Source organism: Petaurus breviceps, unplaced genomic scaffold (genome assembly GCF_028583685.1).
Source record: "Petaurus breviceps papuanus isolate PSGF00001 unplaced genomic scaffold, PetGlider_PUasm1.0 178, whole genome shotgun sequence".
NCBI lineage: Eukaryota > Metazoa > Chordata > Mammalia > Diprotodontia > Petauridae > Petaurus > Petaurus breviceps.
Window position 1 is genome coordinate 23,849,178 of NW_027185777.1, and position 22,896 is coordinate 23,872,073.

General features: G+C 36.6%; 1 protein-coding gene across 1 annotated transcript in view; it reads right to left on the reverse strand.

Annotated features, from left to right (window-relative positions):
- Positions 1 to 20,375, reverse strand: part of EPC1 (enhancer of polycomb homolog 1) — a 102,550-nt gene extending 82,175 nt beyond the window's left edge. The window contains exon 1 of the mRNA XM_069086462.1: positions 20,055 to 20,375. Within this exon, the coding sequence (XP_068942563.1) occupies positions 20,055 to 20,057 (3 nt within the window). The 5' untranslated portion in view covers positions 20,058 to 20,375. The remainder of the gene's footprint in view (positions 1 to 20,054) is intronic.
- Positions 20,376 to 22,896: the final 2,521 nt, after the last annotated feature.

Consider the following 22,896-nt stretch of genomic DNA (forward strand, 5'->3'; position numbering starts at 1 on the left):
ATCCAGCTGGGAATGAAAAGAAAAAAAAATCCTTGTAACAAATAAACATAGTCTAGTAGTACAAATTCCCATATTGATCATGTTCAAAATGTTTATCTTATTCTACATATTGGTCCATTAACCGCTCTGTCATAAGGTGTTTAAAATTCTTCATCATCGGTCCTGTGGAATTGTGATTGATCATTGAGTTGATCAAAGTTCTTAAGTCTTTCAGAACAGTTCATTTTTCACAATATTTAGATTATAGTAGAAATTGTTCTCCTGGTTCTGCTTACTTCATTCTGTGTCAGTTCTTACATGGCTTCACAGACTTCTCTGCCCAAATAATATTAATGTGTCCTGTTCTGAACATTCCACTTATACAAAAACTTTCAGTTACTGTACATTTCATTCCTTCCACAATCTAGCTCCAACCTATATCCCAGCCTTGAACCATGGTACTGCCATTCATCATGGAAGTTTCTATTCTAGGTAAAGGGTAATCACGGAAAAGTTTTTCCAGTAGAGGTGTAGAATGTTCTGAAAAGAGTATTTTGGAGGAAATGGACAAATCATGTGTTATGAATACTATATGGGCCAATTTAACATATTGATCAATCAAAATGCATTTATTAAAAACCTAGCACTGTTAGGTGCTAGAGAATACAAAAATGAAATTGGCCTCCTGTCTGTCTTCTATTCTCATTCTGATCACTCCTATCTTTATGCCTTTATTTACACTGTTCCTCATTTCTGGAACAGACTCTCTACCATCTCTCTCTCGAAATACCTAGCATCTTTTAAGGTCCAACTTAAATACTAACTACTGTATGAAGACACTTACTCCAAATGATAGTCAATATAAGAAAACAAATATGGAAAGGTCCTTGCAGCTCAGCATAAAAGAATTTGATCTACATAAGTAGGAATTATTATTAATCATCATATTAGTAAGTTTCACATTCAATGGTAGAGTGTCAAATAGGGTATTGCATCAGAAGCCTTAATGGTTTATTTCATTTTCAAAATAAGAACTTTAGTACAAAAAGGGGGTATTTATGGAACACTATATTTAGGATTATAAACATAAGTAAAATTTTACCAAGTTCAAGAACTTAAATTTTTATTTATTAGTCCCTAGTGAAGACTACACCCATCAGTGATGCAGTGATAACATTCTTAATTAGATTGAGAACATATGTCAACATAGGCACCATTTACTAATATGCTGATCATTAATGGATAAAAATTTTTTAGCACAATATATAAAAAACAGAAGCTATATACAGGTGTCCATAGTCAAAAATAAAGAAGAAAATTGGGCCAATTCTTCACTTCTTTGTCTGCCAGGACACTTCACTGCCCAGCTGGTCCTACATGATGAGTGGTGCTCACATACACACAGTCATAGTACTCCCCTAGGCACTCGACTTCAGGCCAAATTCTGGGGGAGCACAGAGATAAGACTCTTCCCTAATGTCATAGCTTTAGAGCTGAAAGTGGCTTTTGGGGCCACACAGTCCAATTCCCTCATTTTATAGATAAGGAACCTGAGGCCATGGGAGCCTCAGTAAACTGGTTTTCTCAAGGTCATTTGGAGTAAGTGGGAGACCTGGTATTCAAACCCACATCCTCTGAAATAAACCCAGCATCTTTCTACTATGCCTCACCATATTGTGATCAAGGAATGCATATTATTGAGCAACCGGGAGAATTAAACTTATTTAAGTTGCAGAAACAGAGCTGTGAGCCAAATTCAAATCTTGTCATTTTTCATTGATTAGCTATTAGACACCAAAAACAATTGTCTTCCTATTATTACATTGGGCCTATGAGAACAAAATGAGCATAATTCTAAGATTTTATGATTCAATGATAGCAGATTCAGTGTAGCTCATACTATGGATTTTGGTATATGGTGTTCAAATTATTGTGAATTATTTTAAAAATATTTTCTTCTGTTCTTTAAGCTTTTGTGATTTCATCAGTTTCAGTGGCCCCTCCTCTATCTTCCGGGTAGACAGTCTCCAAGTGTTACCGTAGCTGAAAAGTTAAGCAACTTCCTGCCAACCTGGGAATGACCTTCTCTGAACTTAGTCAAGTGGGTCCTTGGACAATCAACTGTTATCAGACCCATAATCAAAGGCTTTTCAGCTTGAGAGGATCTATTAAGGCTTACTCTCCAGCGGCATAGTCTTTAACCCAAGGTATCCTGTTTTATGATGAGGCATCAAAGAAGGGCTTTAGATAAGGCACTCTATGGTCATTTAAAAATTATGTCTTCACACACAAATGTTTGTTGAGCACCTATTATATATAAAGCATTTGTGCTAGGTGCTTTGCAACAAATAAAGTTGTATAACTTTCTAGGAGTCCCTGCCCTGTCCCCCCTTCTCCCAGAATGTTGCATTCTAAAGAAAGATTTTTACCTAAATGTAATATTTTTTTCTGGTTTAAGATATAGAACAAATGTTTATTCTTCCATAAATAATAATAATGGTAAAACTTGGACCTCATGCCCTTTTTCCTCCCTAATATTAGCTTAATTTAGGCAACTCAAGTATATGCTAGATTTTCTGCCTAGATCTGATTTCTGAGATAATATATGTCAAAGAACTTTTTAAAAGAAAAAGAGTTCTACAAAAGTAAAGTATTATCTATCTGAGATAAGATAATTAAAGGTAAAAGAGAACAAAGCTCTTCTAAAGGAAACAGGAATAGATGCTTTCAGGCACCAGAATTAAACAATCAATTTGGCTCTAATTTTCTGAAACACCCTGTTTCTTTTCTTTCTCTTTTTATTCCTTTCTTTCTTTTTCGGATGACAAAAATCATGCACTTTGATCTACAGAAACAAAGTTCTTCCTGGAACCCAACTCAAGCAAAAAATTATCAGATGGGTATTTGTATAGTATCCTTACCTAGCATAAAGTAAAAATGGTACAAATTTATACATTCAGATTGCTCTGGCCTGAGCAATACCCAGACAGGCAAAAATTTTGCTGGCCTAGAGAAATGGATTGGGACCCTACCACTGCAGGGAATTTATTCTTTCCTACTAAAAGAGGAACTACAGAAAGCTTGCACTGCAAAATGGTCTGAATAAACTGTAGCTCTGGCTAATTGGGGATCAGGTCAACAAGACTGTCCTGTCATATTATTATTATCATTACTGAAAGATATGTGATGCCTCAAGCATTTATATGCTCCCACTGTCAAGAAAACGACAAGTGTTCTCGTTGTTCAGGAATATCTGACTCTTTGTGACCCCTTGTGAGGTTTTCTTGGCAGAGATGCTGGAGTGGCTTGTCATTTCCTTTTCCAGCTCATTTTATAGATGAGGCAACTGAGGCAAATGGATTTAAGTGACTTCCCCAGGGTCACCCAGCTAGGAAGTATCTGAGGCCAGAATGAACTCAAGAAGATGAATCTTCCTGACTCCAGGCCTGGTGCTCTCTCCACTGATCACGTACATCAGTTTAAATTCTGGGGCTATAAGCAAAACTTTCCAAAAGGGGTCTCCTTTGCAAGCAGACTTATCCTTCTACCCACAGAAAAAAAGACACTGTATAATGGAGTGGAGAGGGAAGAAAAGGAAGGATTCTTGTCATTAATTCTCCCTCCTCTACCATGCCCTACCCCCCCCAAAAAAAAAAGAGAAAACACTTCGAGAGCTCTACAGGTAGCATCTATGCCAAGATATCCTGCTCAAAGTACAAGGCTATGTGATATAGGAAAGCAAATCATTAAGTTTCTTTCATTTTACTCAGTTAACTTTAAATTTTCTCAACTGCTTTCTTAAAATTTAGACACCCTATGCCTACAAGTGCAACAAAAAATTATCTTAAAGGTTGCAATCTGCATCACTCATGGGAAGGACCCAAACTAATTTAATCATCAAGATAATGGAGCATAAAATTATGGAAGTATCACCATTTTGTAGTATCAAAATCACATGTACATATTTTTACTGATACTGTCTGGATCAGAGTATAACTAAATGAACACGAGACCTGATCAGAACTGGATTAAATTCGCTCTAAGAAAGCATGACAAATTTGGGGCATGGAACTTAGAGTCCCAATTTTAGTCCCTGCTCAATTAACTTGAATTAATGATTTGACTTTTCTGAGCTTCCTTTCCTTGTATATAAAGTTGGAAACCTGACTTAAAAAGACTTTGACATTCTTTTTATTTTTTCTTTTTGGAGTGGGGGAAGGCAGGGCAATTGGGGTTAAGTGACTCGCCCAAGGTCACATGTCTAGTAAGTGTTAAGTGTCTGAGGCAGGATTTGAACTCAGTTCCTCCTGACTCCAGGGCTGGTGCTCTATTCACTGCGCCACCTAGCCTCCCCATTTTTTTTTTGGTAAGGATTTTGAAATTTTTAATGAGATGAAAGCATTAAAGTATCAAAAGAAAAGCCATCTACAAACTAGTTACTAAAATTAGCTTACATTAAAAGGCAATAGTTATTGTCTGTATTTACTTAGGTTTCCATTTAATCAACCAATATCTAAATATGCACATGTTTAGATACAAAAATACAATTACGTATTTTCCCTTCGGTGAAGCTACAAAGTGGCCATATAAAAAAATTTTACTCCAGGACCATGCCCTATAACACACAGGGTCAAATTTCTTTTGGGATGGTCCAGTGCCTACCTGCATAAAATGACACTATTTTTGTCAAGTGTGTGTGCTTCCATTGAAAAAACATGTCTTTTCTTCTAACAAGGTACAGGGAGAATCAAACTGATTGCAAACTATAATTTATAGAGAGTATTTTACCTCTAATCATGTTACACAGAGATTATTTCATTTTATCTTCATATCAAGTTGACAAGAAAGACATATTTTTATGACCTGATAATTGGGAATCTGAAGCACTGAAAAAATTGAGATTTGCCTAAGATCATATAATTAGTGGTGAAGATCTGGCTTCTATAGTTTTTGTTTCAAGAACAGTTTCTTTTCCAGTACATGCTTAATTTCTATCCAAAATTGAACATTTTTGAAGTCCTATCTTTACTTCTTATTTGCTGGTTTAAAAAAAAACCTAACTTTTGCTCTGGAAGGAAGAGAACATTACATGGAGAATCTCTAAGACACGCTGCTACATAGTCATCCTTTGCATTCACTGTGCATTATTGTTCTAATTTAGTTTCTAGAGGGATGGGATGATTTCTTCAGTACTTCACATTTAAGGTATGGCACAATGGACAAAGAACTTACTTTGCAGAAAGAGAACCAAGGTTAAAAATCTTGACTGTTACTTTTGTGTGTCCTTATAAGTCACTTAACCTCTTTGGGCCTCAGTTTCTTCATCTGAAAAATGAAGAGATTGGAATAGATGACCTCTACCCTCCCTTCTAGCTCTTAATCTATGCTTTATTCCCAGATTTTCCTTTAATCCTTTGTCTATCCAACTGGTTGGGATGAAATTTTATTTTAGTAAAGGTGATAATTTAGTTAATCTCTATTTTGAAATAATCTAAAATCATCCCATTTACAAACCTTCTGATCTCAAAGTACACAGAAAATACCAAAAAGATATCATTTAAGAGTTGGATTAAAAAAATGAGGCAAGAATCTTTTTTTTTTTTGCTCAAGGCAAAAAAGGACAGGATAGCTACTCTAGTCTCAGACTACTGCCAGTTTCTGGTTGGAAGCACTTTGTTTCTTTATCCATACTTCTCAGGAACAAGTTACCACAGTTTACTTTCATATCTTCCCTTCACATATTTACCACAACCACATTTTTTAAAGAAACCAGGAAAAAAATGTTTTCTTTCCACAAATTCTCCCTTCCTCTTCCTTCCCCATTTGCTTTGAAGTATGACCAACAGAGATGCCTTGAGGGTTTTAAGAGCACAAATCATTTTCATAGTTTACAGGCAGTACACTCACAAGGGCAGTAAAGGATTAAAAATCAAGCAGCAGCCAGCTGACAGTGAACTATGGTCACTGGTCAGTGAATAGGCTGGACAAGGAGCAAAGCACTTCCAAAAAAAAAACCCAGCTGAGTAACAGACTCAGAATTTGATACTTCTGTAATCTTTTCTCCTCTTGAGTTAAGGATGTGCCAACCTAAACTTAAAACTTGGAAAGAAAAGTAATCCTAAATGGACATGCTACCTCTAAATCACATTGAAAATAACTTTGTATTATCTCCCTATCAAAAATGTTAGTGCATACACATCAACACCTTTAGGTATAGAAATATTTTACACTAATCTCAGGGTGATGACAGACCAGGGCCTAATTGCTATAATCCTAATAGATTTTAGAATAAAAAATGGCTAGGGAAAAGAAGAAAATTATTTGAGAAAATAAGGTGCTCCCTGAAGACTAATTTCTACTAGCTATCAAGCAAGGGTAACTTTCTATCCTTGGACTGCTCCACGATATAGATTTTTACTTTAATAGCACAGTTTCTTTAAGAGCATATATTTAATTTCCACCTGAGATTTAAACATTCTTTTCTCTTATTCATTGAAAAAAAAAACCCTGACTTTTTATTTTTGAAAGTAAAGAATTTCACTTTGTATTTGAAAAGAATGAGGACATTACTGCTAAAGGTTTTAAAAATCATATTGTACTTTGAAAGACTTCAGAATTCTGATCAATATAATGAGCAACTGATTCCAGGAGAATGAAAATAAAGCATGCTACCCATCTCCTGACAAAAAAATTGAAGGACTCATGATACAGGAAGACATACATTTTTTAACATGGTCAATGTAGGAATTTGTTTTGTTTTACTATGCATACTTGCTACAAGAGTTCCCTTACCCCCACCTCTTACCATGGGGGAAAGTAGGAGGGAGAGAAAAGAGATTTTTATTAATTGAAAGAGATAAAGTTAAATATTAAAAATAAGTCATCTTGTGTTTCCATAGTCTTAGCTCAAATTGTTTTTTAAACAAATTAATCCTTTACTCCCTTATTTATATGGGGTATGGAATGGGACTGGTTGATGACAGTCCAATCATTAGAGCACAATATAAATGTTCTAGGGACTGGGCTCTCATTGGCTAGGCCTATCCTATGCCCCTTACATTTATATTAAGCAATATGGGAGTCATTCATATTAATCCTATCAACTTATAAATATTGTTGTGGTTACAGTAAATTTTAATTGCAAAGAGGCAGTTTAACCTTGATGTAAGTAATTGTTTTCTAATAATTAGTGCTAACCAAAAGCAGAAAGAGATACCTTGGGAGGTGGCAGGTTTCCTGTCACTGGAGGTCTACCAGCAAAGGCTGGATGGACACTATTTATTTACTTATAACACTTATTTGTTGTGGCAGGAGTTCTTTTCCAGTATGGGTTAGACTAGATGGTGCTAATGCCCCTTCCAATTCAAAAATATTGTGATTCTATAATTCAGAAATTGGTCCTACCTGAGTTCAAATCCGGCCTCAGACACTTAACACAAAAACTAGCCGTGTGATGTTGGGCAAGTCACTTAACCCCAACTGCCCTCCCCTCCCCACTCTGAAAAGCAAAAAAAAAAAAAAAACAACAAAAAACCCACAAAACCAGAAATTGTCTTAGCCTTGGATCTGTCACTGTTGCTGTAAGACTCTGAGCAAGTTGCTTACCTTTTCCAAGCTCCTGTATTCTCATCTAGAAAATGAGATGATCTCTGAGATGCCTTCCAGGTCTAACATTCAGTGAAAATGATAATGATAAATATGAAAAAATGGCACAGCAGCTTCATCTAATAGTGTCTTCACAAGATGGTGCAGCACAGGGGGTTTTAGTTGTGTTTTTAAAACTTGTTTAAAAACACTTTTGATAACAATATTTGCATAAAATTTGTTTCCTTTGTAATCCTATATATTTTATTTCACACATTTATAAACATTATTCTGGCTGGGTGTGATGGCCCATTCCTGTAAACCTTGCTGTTTGGGGAACCTGAAGTTTGTGGATTGCTTGAGCTACAGTAGGGCTAAAGTTCCTGGGGTGTCTGTACTAAGTATAATTCCAATATGCTGACACCCCACCATACCCCAGGATTGGAGGGGCTCCAGGCTGACTAAGGGGTGGATAGGTCAACTGACCCAAGTTGGAAAAACAGTAGGTCAAAGCTTCCTTGCTAACCAATAAAGAGATTGGTCCCATGAGAAAGATGCTGTACTTCTAGTCTGGAAAAAATAGGGAAGCAAAGTCTCAAAAACACTACCACCACCACCATCACTATCACTACCACATTATTCTGAGAAGGGGTTCATAGGTTTCACCAGACTGCCAAAAGGGGCCATAATACACACTAAAAAGGTTACAAATCCTTGGTATAGTGGGACAAACTTCTAGACTCAAGGTTAAGAATACATGGATTTAAGTTCCTTCTATTTACTACCTTAGATCAGTTACCTTATCTGGGTCTCAGGTTGCCCATCTAGAAAACAAGAGAATTAAACAAGATGATCTTTAGTCTAGGCAGTCTTCAAGCTCTAAATTTGGGGTCCTATTTATATTTTCCCTAGTGTCCAACAAATGATAGAATTTTATCATATCTTTTTTCATATACTTGAGAAAGAACATCAGGCATTTTCATTTTAGTTAATTACCACCTACACAAGAATGTGCCTCATTGTGTAGAGGTGACCTATGATTTTCAAAGGTTCTGTTGGCAGAGTACAAGCTCTGAAAGATGCTTTAGTAAGGTGGACAGACTCAGAGTACAGACATGATAGTCTGTATATCTGTCATCTAAGCACCAGTGTGAGCAGCTCATCATCAGGCTGGGTGCAGAATGAAGGTTGTATGGTTAGTGACTAGTCTTTTCTGTGAGAAAAGCACAGAATTATTCCTGGGAATAGGGTTAGCAACAGTGAGGTTGTACTTTTGGTCAGCTAACTATAACTATAAAACTAACCTTTACTTCTGAGCCTTGCTTATAGAGTTGTTTCCTTTCCAAATAAAGGGAATAAGTATGCCCTGCCCTGACCCTGCTATAGGTTTGGATTTCCTTAGGAAACATGTGAACAGCTGCCTGTTAAACCTGTGGAGTAAACTAGCAGAATGTTAAGGGGGGGAAGGAATGTTGGAGATTATTCTGTCTAATCCTCTCACTTTACAGATGAAGAAATGAAGGCCAAAGACGTGAAGGTTACGACCTGCCCAAAATCACAGTTACTTAGTGGTGGAATTGAGACTAGAACACATGTGTCCAGGTAATCTAATCTTGTCCTGGTCTGAGTTAACAGTGACTCAACAGGTTTTAGATTTTAGCGTGTTCATTACATGGTCCCAGTCTTACAAGCCCAAATCAAACCCCAGGCATGCCCTAGAATAGAATAGGCTGGCTTTACCACCATAGTAACCTCACTAGGGTGCTTCACAGTATTAGGCATTGAGAGATGACTGAGTTATGGGCTGGACCTCTAGGAGCATCATATGATCTCTTCCATATTCCCAAGTGTTTGGAACAAAACTGGCTTCTGGAAACTGAAGGCTGAGAGCATAGAACAAGAGGCTACTCACCTGACAAATTTTTCTTCCAATTTGCCCTAGAGTTAAAAGTGGGTTAGAGATAGGAAATAGGTTCCTGTGCCTGTGATCTCATTGCTATGTGGAACTTCTTGACTGAGGAAACTCCCTCCCCCAATGCAAAGCATCACCTTCTCTGAAAGTCCCAGTTTTAGAGAGTTTGTCTAAGGCAGAACTGTCAAACTAGTGAGCCCCTAATGGCTGAAGCCCCAATCAGATTAAAATGTTATTGGAAATTAGTAACAAAATAAACATAAAAATATATTAGAAGTTAGATAGTGTTAACCTGTGGTTTTCTAAATTAATATGTGGCAAATAAAGATTCCACTATCCATATCCACTATGTCAAGCTCACTATCTGAGCTTGACATTGCTGACCTAAAGCACTGAAAGTTATTTGGCCAAGGTTACATGGCTAATAAATGTCAGAGAAGGGGCTGGGTCTTCCTGGTTATATATATGGCTGGTTCTGAAGATGAGGTGTTTCTTGAAAATCTTCACAAGATTTTCACAAGTCCCTGGAATTGTTTCCCAAGTACTAGAGGAAAATAGCAGGATTATTAGATCTTTGTAAGCATACTTTTTTCCTCCTCGGAAAGTTACAGTGTTTCTCTAATACAGTTTTAGAACACCTGTGTTCCTATCAAGGTAGATGTGGAATTAATTCCAAGGGGGAATGTGGAGGAGACGTGAGATGCGATCAGACATCTATCATTAGCATCACGTCCTCCCCAATAGTGTTCTTTCCTCCACAACACCCAAAGCTTATTATGTATTTATTACTAAGGGGTGATATGAGGCATAAAGATTTAGAGGATAAAAATTCTAAGGCCTGCTTGTGCCATAAGCAGAGAGAGTCTCCAGATATAACTTGCTATTTGTTTAGCAAAGCAAGGTTATACCAGTTTTACACTGTTACTGAATAACTTGCAAAATTTATGTGAGCACACTGTTGAAGGGCACAAAGAAGTAAAATCAAATGCCATCAGTTTAAATTTATAAGTTTTTAAATGTTGGCAAATAAATCCCAAGTACTAGGAGAGTGAAACTGAGCTAAACTCACTAAAACAAAACAGCAAATAAAAGGAAGCAACAATTTCTCAAAAATGGAAGCATTTCAGCAACTTATCAAGTCTATGAGCATAAACCCAAATATCTGTTCATGAAATCTCAGAACACAAAAATTACTAAGAAAGGAAAACCCCTGAAATTCAGAGAAAATAGTTTTAGGACAAATAAAATTAAATATTCCTCTGCTATAGTGGCTGGTAAATGCCTAGAATTCATTCATTGTCCTTAAAGGAAAGCACAAACTGAAAATGTTTGTTGTTGTTGTTATTTAGTTGTGTCTGACTCTTTGTGACCCCATTTGGGGTTTTCTTGGTAAAGATACTGGAGAGATTTGCCATTTCCTTCTCCAGCTCATTTTACAGATGAGGAACTGCGACAGATGGGGTTAAGTGACTTGCCCAAGGTCACATAGCTAGGAAGTGTCAGAGGCTACATTTGAACTCAGGAAGATAAGTCTTCATGCCTCCAGACCCAGAGCTCTATCTACAATGCCACCTAGAGGATAAAAAGTGCTTGATGGGACCTCAGTCTCATCTGAGTGCAACCCTCTCATTTTACATATGAAGAAGCTAAGGACATACTGTAAATGACATGCCCATGGGCATACAGATTGTAGAAGGGCGCAATTCCAGTTTATGTCCTCGGACTCCCAAATTGCATGATGCTGCCGTTATAAATATAGTAAAGCTGATAAGGTGATAAGGGAGGGGCTATTAATCAAAGTTAAGCCTATGTGTAGGATATATCCTAAGTATCTGAAGACAACATAACGGAGAATAAAATGTTCCTTGATGTTATTGTTAGAATAATGGGTTGAATAAAGCCCTGGCTGGTGACTGATTTGGGACATCATTCTTCATGGTGTTATGCTAGGAAATATAACTAGGAGAGTAAAACTGAGCTAAACTCATTAAAATCTTCAATGTTCTGAACTATAATTCAAATATCGGGCAATATCCTCATAATGGTGCATTTTTCATTGACCTTTCCTCGTTATTGAACCTCCCTCCTCATTTACCTTTCTAAACTGGTCAGTTCAGGGACTGTTGGTAAATACAATGTTCATCTCATTGTCACTGGCATTTTCTTATATTGCAATAGCTTTCTACAGCTACTGTGGAAACAGTTCAGTTGATTTCTCTCCTTCAAATACCAGCAACTGAAAACTTTCCACACACAAGACGGTGCACAGTCAAAGACGAAGGAGGATGGAAATTACCACCTGAGTGTCTGTGTAATTCTCATGCCCCAACTAGGCCCCAGATAAGAGCTGCAAAAATGTGCTCTCCTCCCTTCACTGCAGAAGTGGAAGACTACAGCATAAAACATTGCACATTGTTTGACTTCGTTGGTGCATTGGTTCGTTTTCCTGAATGGTTATTTTTTTCCCCCTTCTGTTATTTAATCTTGTAACAAGGAATGGCTCTCTGCATAGGGAAAGTGGCAGAGATATATTTGGAAATGAAGATGATATAAAAACAAAAGGTATCATTTTTTTAAAGGGCCAAGTAATATCTGTCTCATTTTGGCTTAATTGCCTCCCTGGCCTTACTGTTATATTGCACCATGAAAGGTTTTTAGTAGTTTTCCAACTGCTGCCCCCTGTGAAAAGTAAAATTTCTAGCCAATAATGACATCTACACTTTGGTCAAATCTTCACTGAAATGGGATAATTCAACTAACATCAGAGGGACTCTTGTTCCTGGGTCAGTTTTGTGACATTTACCTCATTCAATTCACTAAAGTCAAACTGCATTTCTAATTTCTTTACATAGGAAAATCAAGTTCTAAAAGTAATCACAGAAAAACAGAATTTATAATCTCATAAAGATTTTAGAGACTACCTGGTCTGACCTCCTTATTTTACAAATGGGAAAACTGATGCTCAGAGAAATTAGATAACTTTGCCAAGTTAATACAGCTTGTTAGAAGCAGAACTGAAATTAGAATCCAGATTTCCTAGCTCCTATGTTGGTACTCTTTCTTCTACCACTGTTTTTTTCTGCAAATTTTTCAGTATCTTAATGAGTTTCAGGAAAAATTTGCGAAGAGTTCAGTTATGGTAAAGGCACACTTTGATTTAAGTAAGCCCAACATATGAACATTAAGATTTATCAAAACATAATTTGTAAAATAATTATATAAAATATTTCTTTAGAGGGCTCTCCTAATGCATGTAAATGTAATTACATCTGTATACATTACTGAATATGCTTATTACATAAAATGAGGTATGCTAGTAGCCTAATTTGGAAATTATTCATTACAAATGTGTCATGGCTCAAGATGGCTTGTCCAAAGCAATCAGAGTAAAACATTAATTTGTTCAAATTTTATTTTAAAGCATTACTTTTGATAATAAAACACTTCAGAAATTCACTGTTAAAATGAATAAATTCTACCTTATTTCATGGTATCAGAATTTTTTTGGGGGGGTCCAAACCTGTGATTTCAACAATAAAGTGAATTTGTAGAGTAAGGAACCTTTCCCTACCAGTAAAGATCAGCAACTATTCTGCACTTTAGAGTCTCATAGAGGTGTCTGGGGGCACAAAGATACTTGACTTGCTCAAGATCAAGTCAGAAGGTCACAAGTTGCAGATGAATCCAAGTCTTCTTGACTCTGAGCCTAGCTCGCTACCTACCAAGCCACACTGTCTCTTCTTCATATTTCTCTAGTTTACATTCACCCTGAACATCACTATGAAGTGAATTTTTTTAGATCTTTGCAGGAAGTTTCTGCCATACCTGAGTCTGTCTTAGGAAATCTGACTTACATTGACAAATGTACTGCCCCAGTCAAACACCCCTCTTAACACTTTCCTTGGAGTGGGTAATGTATCACAGAAATTTGAACTAGAAAATCCTTAAAATATTTGCTCATCCATTAATCACTGAATTAACAAACATGTAGTATTGCTTAAACTAAACGTAAAAAGGATGTCCCTGCCCTCAAGGAGCTCACATTTAACGAGGGATTTTTGTTGTTCGGTAATTTCAGTCATGTCGGATTCTTCAGGACGCCTTGTGGGGTTTTCTTGGCAAAGAGATTGGAATGGTCTGCCATTTCCTTCTCTAGTTCACTTTACAGATGAGGAAACTGAGGTAAATGGAGTTAAGTGACTTACCCAGGGTCACATAGCTATTGTCTGAGACCAGATTTGAACATAGAAAGATGAGTCTTTCTGATTCCAGGCCCAGGACTTAATCCACTGTGCCACCTAGCTGCCTATAATGGGAGATACAACATGTAAATAACTATGTACCTAGAAGATAGATCTAAAGTAGAAGGGAAGTAAGCCTAGAAGGAAATAGGTGGCAGAAGGAAAAACTGGGAAAGGTCTCTAGGAGAAGGTGGATCTCAAAGGAAGTCAAGGAAGCCTAGAGGCAGAAGTGAGAAGGAAGGGCACTCCAGCATGGGGGACAGCTGGTACGAAGGCATAGAGGCAGGAGAAGGGGTGTTGATTCATCGTGAAAGTATTAGGCAGAGGAGTAAGGAGTAACTCTGGTACCCAGGGCAAGCAAGTGAAACTACAGATGGAGCAACCTGCCATTTTCAGAGAAATTTCACGGCAGGAATGGGGGATCTGGGGAGAAACCTCAATCTTCAAGACATAAGGCACCTCTGGGGAAGCCTGGGTCATCATAAAGGCTACTGCTGGGAAGACCATTTCTGGCAGTGGGGACCGGTCCAAGCCAAGGAGAAGATCAATGGGATGGGAGACTACAGATGGAGGGCGGAGAAAGCAAGTCATCTGTAGCTTCTTATTTTTAACTATCCTGGCTAATTATGTCTTGTGAAAGGCCAATAAAGTACGTGTATCATTAGCATACTTTCAGTTTCAATACTCAGGGGGGAACCTTAGTCCTAGAACAGGGTGACAAAGGGTCCCAAAACTTTGCTGGAACCCACTTAGGTAAAAAATGAGCTTAGCACTTACTAAACAAGAATAATTAATCAAAAAAAAAGTTACTGGATGGTCCAGTTCCTCCCAGGCAGCGCTCCCAGGTAATGCTCTTCCGTGGCTTGGCCTGGCCTAAATCCTTCTAGCAGTAGCAGCTTTATGATGTTTCTAGATGTTCCCACTATCCTTCATCCCTTGTTCCTTGTAGCCCAAGGCCTGAAGTCTCTCCACCCCACTCAGCCGATCAGAGTGTGCCTTTCCTCTTGTTTGCCCAGACACAGTTTTTTAGTGTTAGCCCTGGGGGCCAGCATGGGTAGTTACGGCTAAGCCAATCACGTTGCCTTAGTTATGGCTCTGTGTATAAGAAAAAAAAACAAATATTTCCATCGAATGATTCCTGAGGCCACCTTAATAAACATTCTTTATTTTAGCTGGCTAACATGCCTATCTAATACATGAGATCACCAGTTTTAATGCCAGTGAAGCTCTTGCCTGCTTCTTCTTTTTGAGGCATCTTGGTATAGAGACAAAAACAGTAAGACTGAATTCCAAGGATGTCTGAATCCCAGCTCTACCACAACATCTCTTTGGGCAGCCATTATATGGTCTTCAGGATAAGAGGAATAGACTTCTAAGTTTTCTTATGAAACAAACAGGGAATACCTTCTTCCTAGTATAAAACCATATGGATACCATAGCAAATAGAACCTTATTGAATATTTCAATGCCAACCAATTTATCCATATAGTCCTAATCTTACTTTCCTGGTCAATGCATCCATCTAACCAGCCGCTATAGAAAATGCCCTATTATGTAATCTTCATAAATATTTAATTTATTTTCATTTTAAAGATACCTCAATAACAATGTCTAATGGCAGCACATTAGGAATGGAGCCATTAAGAAAAATTTTTTTTAGATATTTTTTCTTCTGTTTCTTATCTTTACAGATTATATTTATTTCTACATTTTCTCCCTGAAAATGTGAGCAAATTGGTTGGTGTAGTACTGTATCAAGCTCTCAAAAACAAAATGCCTATTACATGGATCTTCCAAAGACATGCCCATGACTGCCAGAAGATTGGACTTTGGGTTCTACTCAATTTCATTTCTCAAGAAAAATAATGAACCTATAATTTCTCACCTGAAAGTCTAATTGACCTACCTCACTGAAACTGAGAATTTAACAATTTAAAATGCCTTTAAAATGTGGCCACTTAGAAAAACATAAAATTAAATAAAAAGTTCTTTTTAACTGTAAATAAATAAGCATTTTTAATATACCACCCCTTTTTTGTTCCTGGTTGTTTTTGTTTTTAAATCAGGTAACACAAACACCATCTCCCCCCTCTATTCTATTACTCCCTTTTCAAAATTCAGCCTATTTGAGAAAAAAAAATCCCCACTACAATAATTCATTTGTATTCTCTCATGGAGAAAGTAAGAAATCTCTCAAATGGTAATGATATACCCAAGAAATTTTTATTATTAGAAATGTTCATCATTTCTTTTCTCTTCCTATCAGACCAGATTTTTCAATCACATGATGAGAATCTGATGGAATATTCCTATGATTTTTGGGGGACTGTTGTTTCTGGAAATTTTCAAGCTTATTTTTTCCCCTTTATATTAGTTTATTTCACTGCCTTCTAGATTGGTTCTAGAGCTTATTTTACATATTTATCTTAAGTAATTTTAGTTTCTCTGACAATGTTTCTTTTAGCTCTTTGTTAACTTTTCTTGGATAGACTTTTTGTAGCCTGGGAAATTCACTAGTGTTCCACCATGCTAAGTACTTCACCTTCTCCCCCTACTACTTGATTTAACATTATTTTCAAATATCAAAGTATCTCTCCTATGAAAAATTGTTCCTGGGATTTACCAACTCCTTTCTAACTAACTTTTTTTTTTTGCTTTTTTTTGGAGGGAAATTGGAGTTAACTTGCCCAAGATTACACTACTAGTTTTTTTGTGTGGGTGTTAAGTGTCTGAGGCTGGAATTGAACTTGGGTACTCCTGACTCCTGGGCTGGCATTTATTCATCTAACCAACTCTTAAACCAAAGTTCAACTCATTTAAGGGCAGTCAACTCACAGCTGTTAGAAGTTAATTGTTGGATCATGGATTATCCATGTAGTAGGATGTTATTTCTTTCTCTTTGAATCATAGATTTAAAGCTGGGACTTTGGAGATGAATCATTTAATCCAATCCCTTTATTTTACAGATGAAGAAACTATGGCCCAGAGAGGTTGTATGACTTGCCCAAGGTCACATTGGCAATAAGTAGCAGAGCAAGGATTCAAACACAGGGTCCTATGACTTTAAATCCAGTGTTTTTGCTGCCATGCCTTTATATTCATTTGTCCTTCAGTTAAAAGGGCTGAGGGAAATCAAAGGAGGTGAAAGTCAATCCAGTATATTTCTGTTAATAGTTCTCATTAAAGACTATTGGGGGAGGGGTATTTAATTGATAAAAATATTATTTTTGCATTTTTGTCTATTTCAGTTATCCTAGGTAACCCTTATTTACCTCCTACAGCATGTAATATGAGACAATATTAAAAATGTGTCTATAAATGCTTCCCTTCATAGACTTATAAAATGTTGGGGTTGGAAGGATCCTTACATTTGAACTCTCTTTTTTTTTTACCAAAGAAGAAACCAGCCCCAAGGGGAGGAATGACTAGGTCAGGATCATATTGCTAATAAGTGGCAGAGTTAGAATCCCTATGCCTTCCAAGTCTAAATTTAATCATCTATCCATGTCATCATACTGAATGAATAATTTACTACAACAGGGCTAGTCAAAACCAAAACATTTTAAAACTACATACTTCTTAAAGAACAATTAAATTTTTAAAAATTATTTTAAAATTATTTTTAAAAATTTGAGTGACTCAAAAGATAAAGTGAAGTATGATGACATAATTGGGTTTTATAAATTGAGACTAGTTGAAAGCAGAGATGTAGGCATACATGTACACATATGTAGGTATGGTGTTTTAAACCTCCCTCATACAATGTAAAGATGTCATTTACAAAGTCACACTTAAAAATGCAAATCTATACAAGAGAGCTATCTCCTCTAAACATTTCTCTGAGCCCTTAGCCCAGCATTCTGCATACAGCAGGCAATTAATAAGTGCTTGTTGAATTGAATCCAAATGAATCTGCAACTGTATTGGATACTTCATAATCAGTGATGTAACTAACAGTCAATGATGTAGGAGAACAAAGAACATTGCATAGCTACATATGGAGTTCACAGCATCAGTTTGTTTTAAAAGGGTGGGAGGTTAGACAAGCACATATATTTTTCACGATGAAAAAGACTGAAAATATTACCAGTTGAGTAACCAAAGATCTTTAGCAAATATATTTGAAAGAAAACATAATCTATTCTGTAGATAAACTTCTTTCAGAATGCTAAACTCCCCCAGCAAAATGTCAGAGGTTTAAATACATATATATGCAGCATTTCATTCATAAGTAGTCTATAAAATGACTTAATGTAGTCATTTAAAAGCTTTTCAAATAAAAGACATAGCATATTTTAAAAATTAACATACTAAAGTACAAAAAAAAATAAACTAAAAGGGAAAAGTCCTCTATGTAACATAGTAGGGACATGATTTTCTTAGAAAAACCAAAAACAATATTTTAAAACATTCTTCACAAATACTCTTCAAATGTTTTAACTGATGAAATGACATAAGTGAGAAAGAGCACTTGTATAGTTTCCAGGGAATCAAATCACTGAACAATCATGCCAACATTATTTTTGGAGTTGGATGTTTCAGTCTCTCTAGAAAGAATGTATTTAATCACACCTCAAAGTGCATTGAGCAGTCTATTTCAATCATTTTAAAATTCTTTCATTTGGCAAAGTAATGTACTTTTAAGTCATCATTACCAGTTCTTCATTTTCTCTTTTAGAAGGGGGAATCTGCTTAGTGCTTCTGTAAACAATAGAAATGTTTGCAGAGATCAGTAAAATCGATCTTATATCCTTACACATTTCTGTTCAGAATAGGCTTCGGCCTGATTTCATATTCTCTAACCAGGAGAAATTTCCAATAAGGACAGGCGTTGAGAAGACCCTATTTTGGCCCTTAGTTACATGTGTCCAAGTACCCTTAAATCAGGGATAGTTGTACATAAAAATCTAAAAGATCATCCCAGCCCTAAACATTTACTACTTTAAGGGACAAATGCATTAAGGCAACACCTTTTTTTTTTTAACTTAATAATACTCTCACTAAAAAACAAAACAGGAAAATGAATAATGATATAAACGTTAAGATCTACCAAACTATTAGATAATTCTATGGAGAAAACTTAGAACAGTTACTTAAGAAATATAAATTGTGAAATTGAACTTTCACAACTGTTCAATTATTTAAAAAAGGAAAAAGACAAGCGTTTTGGTAAGTTGGGAAGGTGTGTGTAAGCCTTGATGAATATTTTATGCAGCATGATTTTGGGATATAAGGAAATACAAAATCCCATTGGGAAGGGGCAAGTGGGAGCTGAAACGGTTATTGCTGGGGAAATCTGATCTACTGACACATCCCATCGAGCCCCTTCTAAAACACAGCTGCAAACTGTACGCCTAGCCTTGATATCTCCTGGACGGCTTGTGACGACATGTCTGCTCTCGTCCTGGGTTCACAGAAAACATAGCTTAGATAAAGCAAATGAATAATTTCCTCTGACCAAATTGAACTTTCTCTGATAAAAGAAAAAGAAAAGATAATAGATCCCATCTTGCCCCACCTCTTTCTTTTTTTCTCCCTTTTTCTTTTAGTGAAAACTGACATAAATTGTTGAGGAGCACTACAGCGCCACCAACACAGATCAATGCAAAACAAAAAAAGATCTCCCACCGTGTGCAAAAAAAAAAAAAAAAAACCCTAGAAAAATGCCAAAAATTACAAAATGTCTCCCAAATGTACCTTTTCGGAAACAAACAAGATATCTGTGAAAGACGCCTAATGAGGAGCTTGTGAGAAATAATGCCTCCAAGGAGTAGCTCTTACAAAAGATCTGCCCTGCAAATAAAAGACCCACTATTTAGTAACAGCCATAACTTAATATAAACCCTGTTATGTCAATCTCCACCTTCATTATACCAAGGGCAGCTTTTCTGTACTTTGTATCGAAGTAATCCATGAAGAGCAACCGGAATCGTTTCGGAAATTGTTTAAACTACAACCGTAATACATGCTGATAATTTAGTCGTGGACAAATTAGGTAATACAAGATTTTTATAAAGGAGGATATGCACATATTTGGCATTGCCAGCATTTCTGGCACAAAACAAGTCCATCTTGAAATATTTGAGTTCTTCTACAGTTCACAGTAATTAAAGTACAACGTACGTTTTAAAAATATTTTGTTTTAACAATAGAAAGAACTATTTTTTTATTGTCAAAATTAACCAGATTGGATTAAGGTGGAATATGCAGACCAAAGCTAAAGAAAAAAAAAATCACCAAGATTTGTTTCGTCCATTAAAAACACAATGAAAATCTTTTTAATCCGGTGGCTCGTTTCAAAGATTCAACAATAGAGATGTTTAAAATTACAAACTTACCATAAGTGTAGGAAGAAAAGAAGCCAGTCCTTGCAAAATAATTGTAACAATATAAGCTGGATACTTGTGCCCTTAGAAACAGCAGCCTCCATGCAGCATATGGATCTTCAAACATCTTAGAAATATTTGGTAAATAAAAAGTAATACTTTCTTCCACGACCAGTGGCTCCATGAGGTGGTTTCCCCCAGGATCTGTGGGCGTTTGGGAAAAATCGGAGCAATATCCACAGAAGATTAAAAGCAGAGGAGGCAGCCAGCAGCCAGAAGACTCTGGGGTTAACAACTTTGCAATGGCAAACAGGCGTGTTCTGATTGGTTAGGAGGGCAGTGTCCCTACAGTCTGCACTATCCCCCGCTCCCCCCTCCTGCAGCCTGGGAAAAAAAAATGCAGTGTGTGTGCCATTTTACACTGGGCTTTTAAAAGCACAGCCACCCAAATGACAAAAGTCTGGTCTCGATATTAAGTGACACTGCAAAACAATAGCTCTCAATGACTGTCTTGCTGGCTCTAGAAAATACCTTCCTCGTGGCCTCAAGAAATGGATTTCTCTCTCTTTTTTTTAAACTGTGTAGCTTGCCAAGACAATATGGTTTTTTCAAGGAAGTGTTTGGTTTTTAAGAAATATATTGTATTGTGAAATCACCCAGCAATTTGGACACAAAGATGGTCATTCGAAAGTCGTCCTGCAGGAAGGAGTCTTTTAGATTCAACGTTGTTAGGCCACCTATAAAGCCCTCAGACCCTGAACAAAATCCACCACTCCTTTAAGGCTTCCAGGTTCATACAATTATTTTGGTTAACAAGGAATACAACTACCTACCATATAAATGTATGAATAGCAGCCGTACTAATTTCACTAGGCACATGAAAACGGCAGAAATAATCTGTGGTCTATAATTCTATTTAAAAACCCCTCCTTATACTGACTGACAGAATTCTACCATGCTGCCCACAAACAAAATGGCTGTAGCAATGAGTTTTTTGGTTCCTCCCACTGTGCCTCCCTCTGGCCTCCAGGAAGTGTATGTGTATATGTGTGTGTGTATACACACATATACATAATATACGTATGGATTTTCTAAAATCCCAAATACACACAATTCTACAAGTACAACACACAGCTTGGACTCTGGGAGATACTTTTGGTGAGGACCACCTTTTAAAAAAGGTTTTTCTTTTATTGGTCATTTTTCTTTAAAAAAAATGTTTGAAAGTACATCAATCACTGGAAATTGACATGACTGTGTTATTTGAACTTCCTGGTTTACATATTTATGAGGTCTTCACCTATCTTGGCAGGCTTTCAAATTAAGTGGACTGGGAAATTTGATGCTCTGTCTCTTTTCAGTTGTGAGCTGAGTCAGGTACTCAGGTTTTGCAGCTGTGCTTTTCAAAGAAGACAAAAATCTAATAATTTAAAATTTTAATCATAAAACTAATGTAGCACCAGCCTTGAAAATATTAACTCACAAAAATCAGTAAATCCAAAAGTATATACTTGATATTACAGATACATACATATATGGGTTACTGAATTAGTACTACACAATGAATGTTTTGTTTTCTTAGCTATTTGTACCCTAAATTTCCAGTTAATCAAGGATAGTCTTTGTTTGAAGAAAGAGGTGGGTGGTAGGGGTGCGGGAGGAAGAGAATGAAGAAGAGTTTTGCCTAGAATTGTACAGGGCAGATTGCCCCTTGCTCTCGTGGTACATTCCTGTCTGGCAGTTAATAGCACATTCGAAAGGCTTTGGCCAACTGCAGGGTCAAGGGGACAGTTCCTTGAACTATCAATAGACTAGTATTTTCTAGACATTGTCCTTGAGCTGACAGGCAAGTGCTGGCCTCTCTTTGGAAGTGTATCTTCTTAGGTTGTAGGCAAGGGGCGGCACATGAACAGAAGCTGAAGGGGCTGGTTTTCAGAGCTGGCATGTACTACTCTTCCCCTGACCATCAATTGACAGGCACACGAAAGCCTCAGAAAACACTTTGGTACATGGCTCCGATTCAGGAACTAACAGTGGGCAACTGTGTTATAGACTGACTTGGAAAACCCAGATTCGAAGGTTAATGAATTCTAAGTATGAGATACGCTTTTATATTTCCATATAGCAAAAATTCCTTAAGGTTGCAACTCAGTAAAGAAAATGGACTTTTTGAGATTTGATCTGTGTATACATGATATTATATATGCACATATATACATATTATATATCCTTAGTTTAGTATATTCTGAGCACACTGAACCATGAGGCCTATAGTTATAGATATTATATGTAATTATATGGACATAATTGTAATGTTATATAATTTTGTAGAAGAAATTTCTTAGACATCTGGGGACACAATCATGACAAAAATTGGTATAGCATGTCATGTTTGTTCATTTGAAATGTACAATGAAAGTATCTAGAAAAATTATAACACAAATAAGTAATTTTAAATTTCTACTGGCAAGACATTGAACTCTCCCAAGCTTCAATTTCCTCATCGGTAAGATGGGCATAATACCTGTGGCATCTACCTCACAGGACTGCTGTGTATCTCAAATGAAATAGATATGTAAAGTGCTTTTTAACTTTAAAGGGTTCTATGAGTCAAATACTGTTGTTGTTGTTGACTTGGTAATTCTGTACCCTCTAGCTGCATTCCATGGTTTTTCTGTCGATTAGGGTCTTTGTGTTACATTTTGATAGGTTTTGATGTTCCACTTCTTCCTGCACAATTGCAGTCACTTATTTTATGATGAAACACATAAATAAAATGAGACTATTCAACAACTTTCCAAGACAATAAAGGCCAGAGTTACACTAGTAAAATGAAATAAGAAATTTAGGCAAT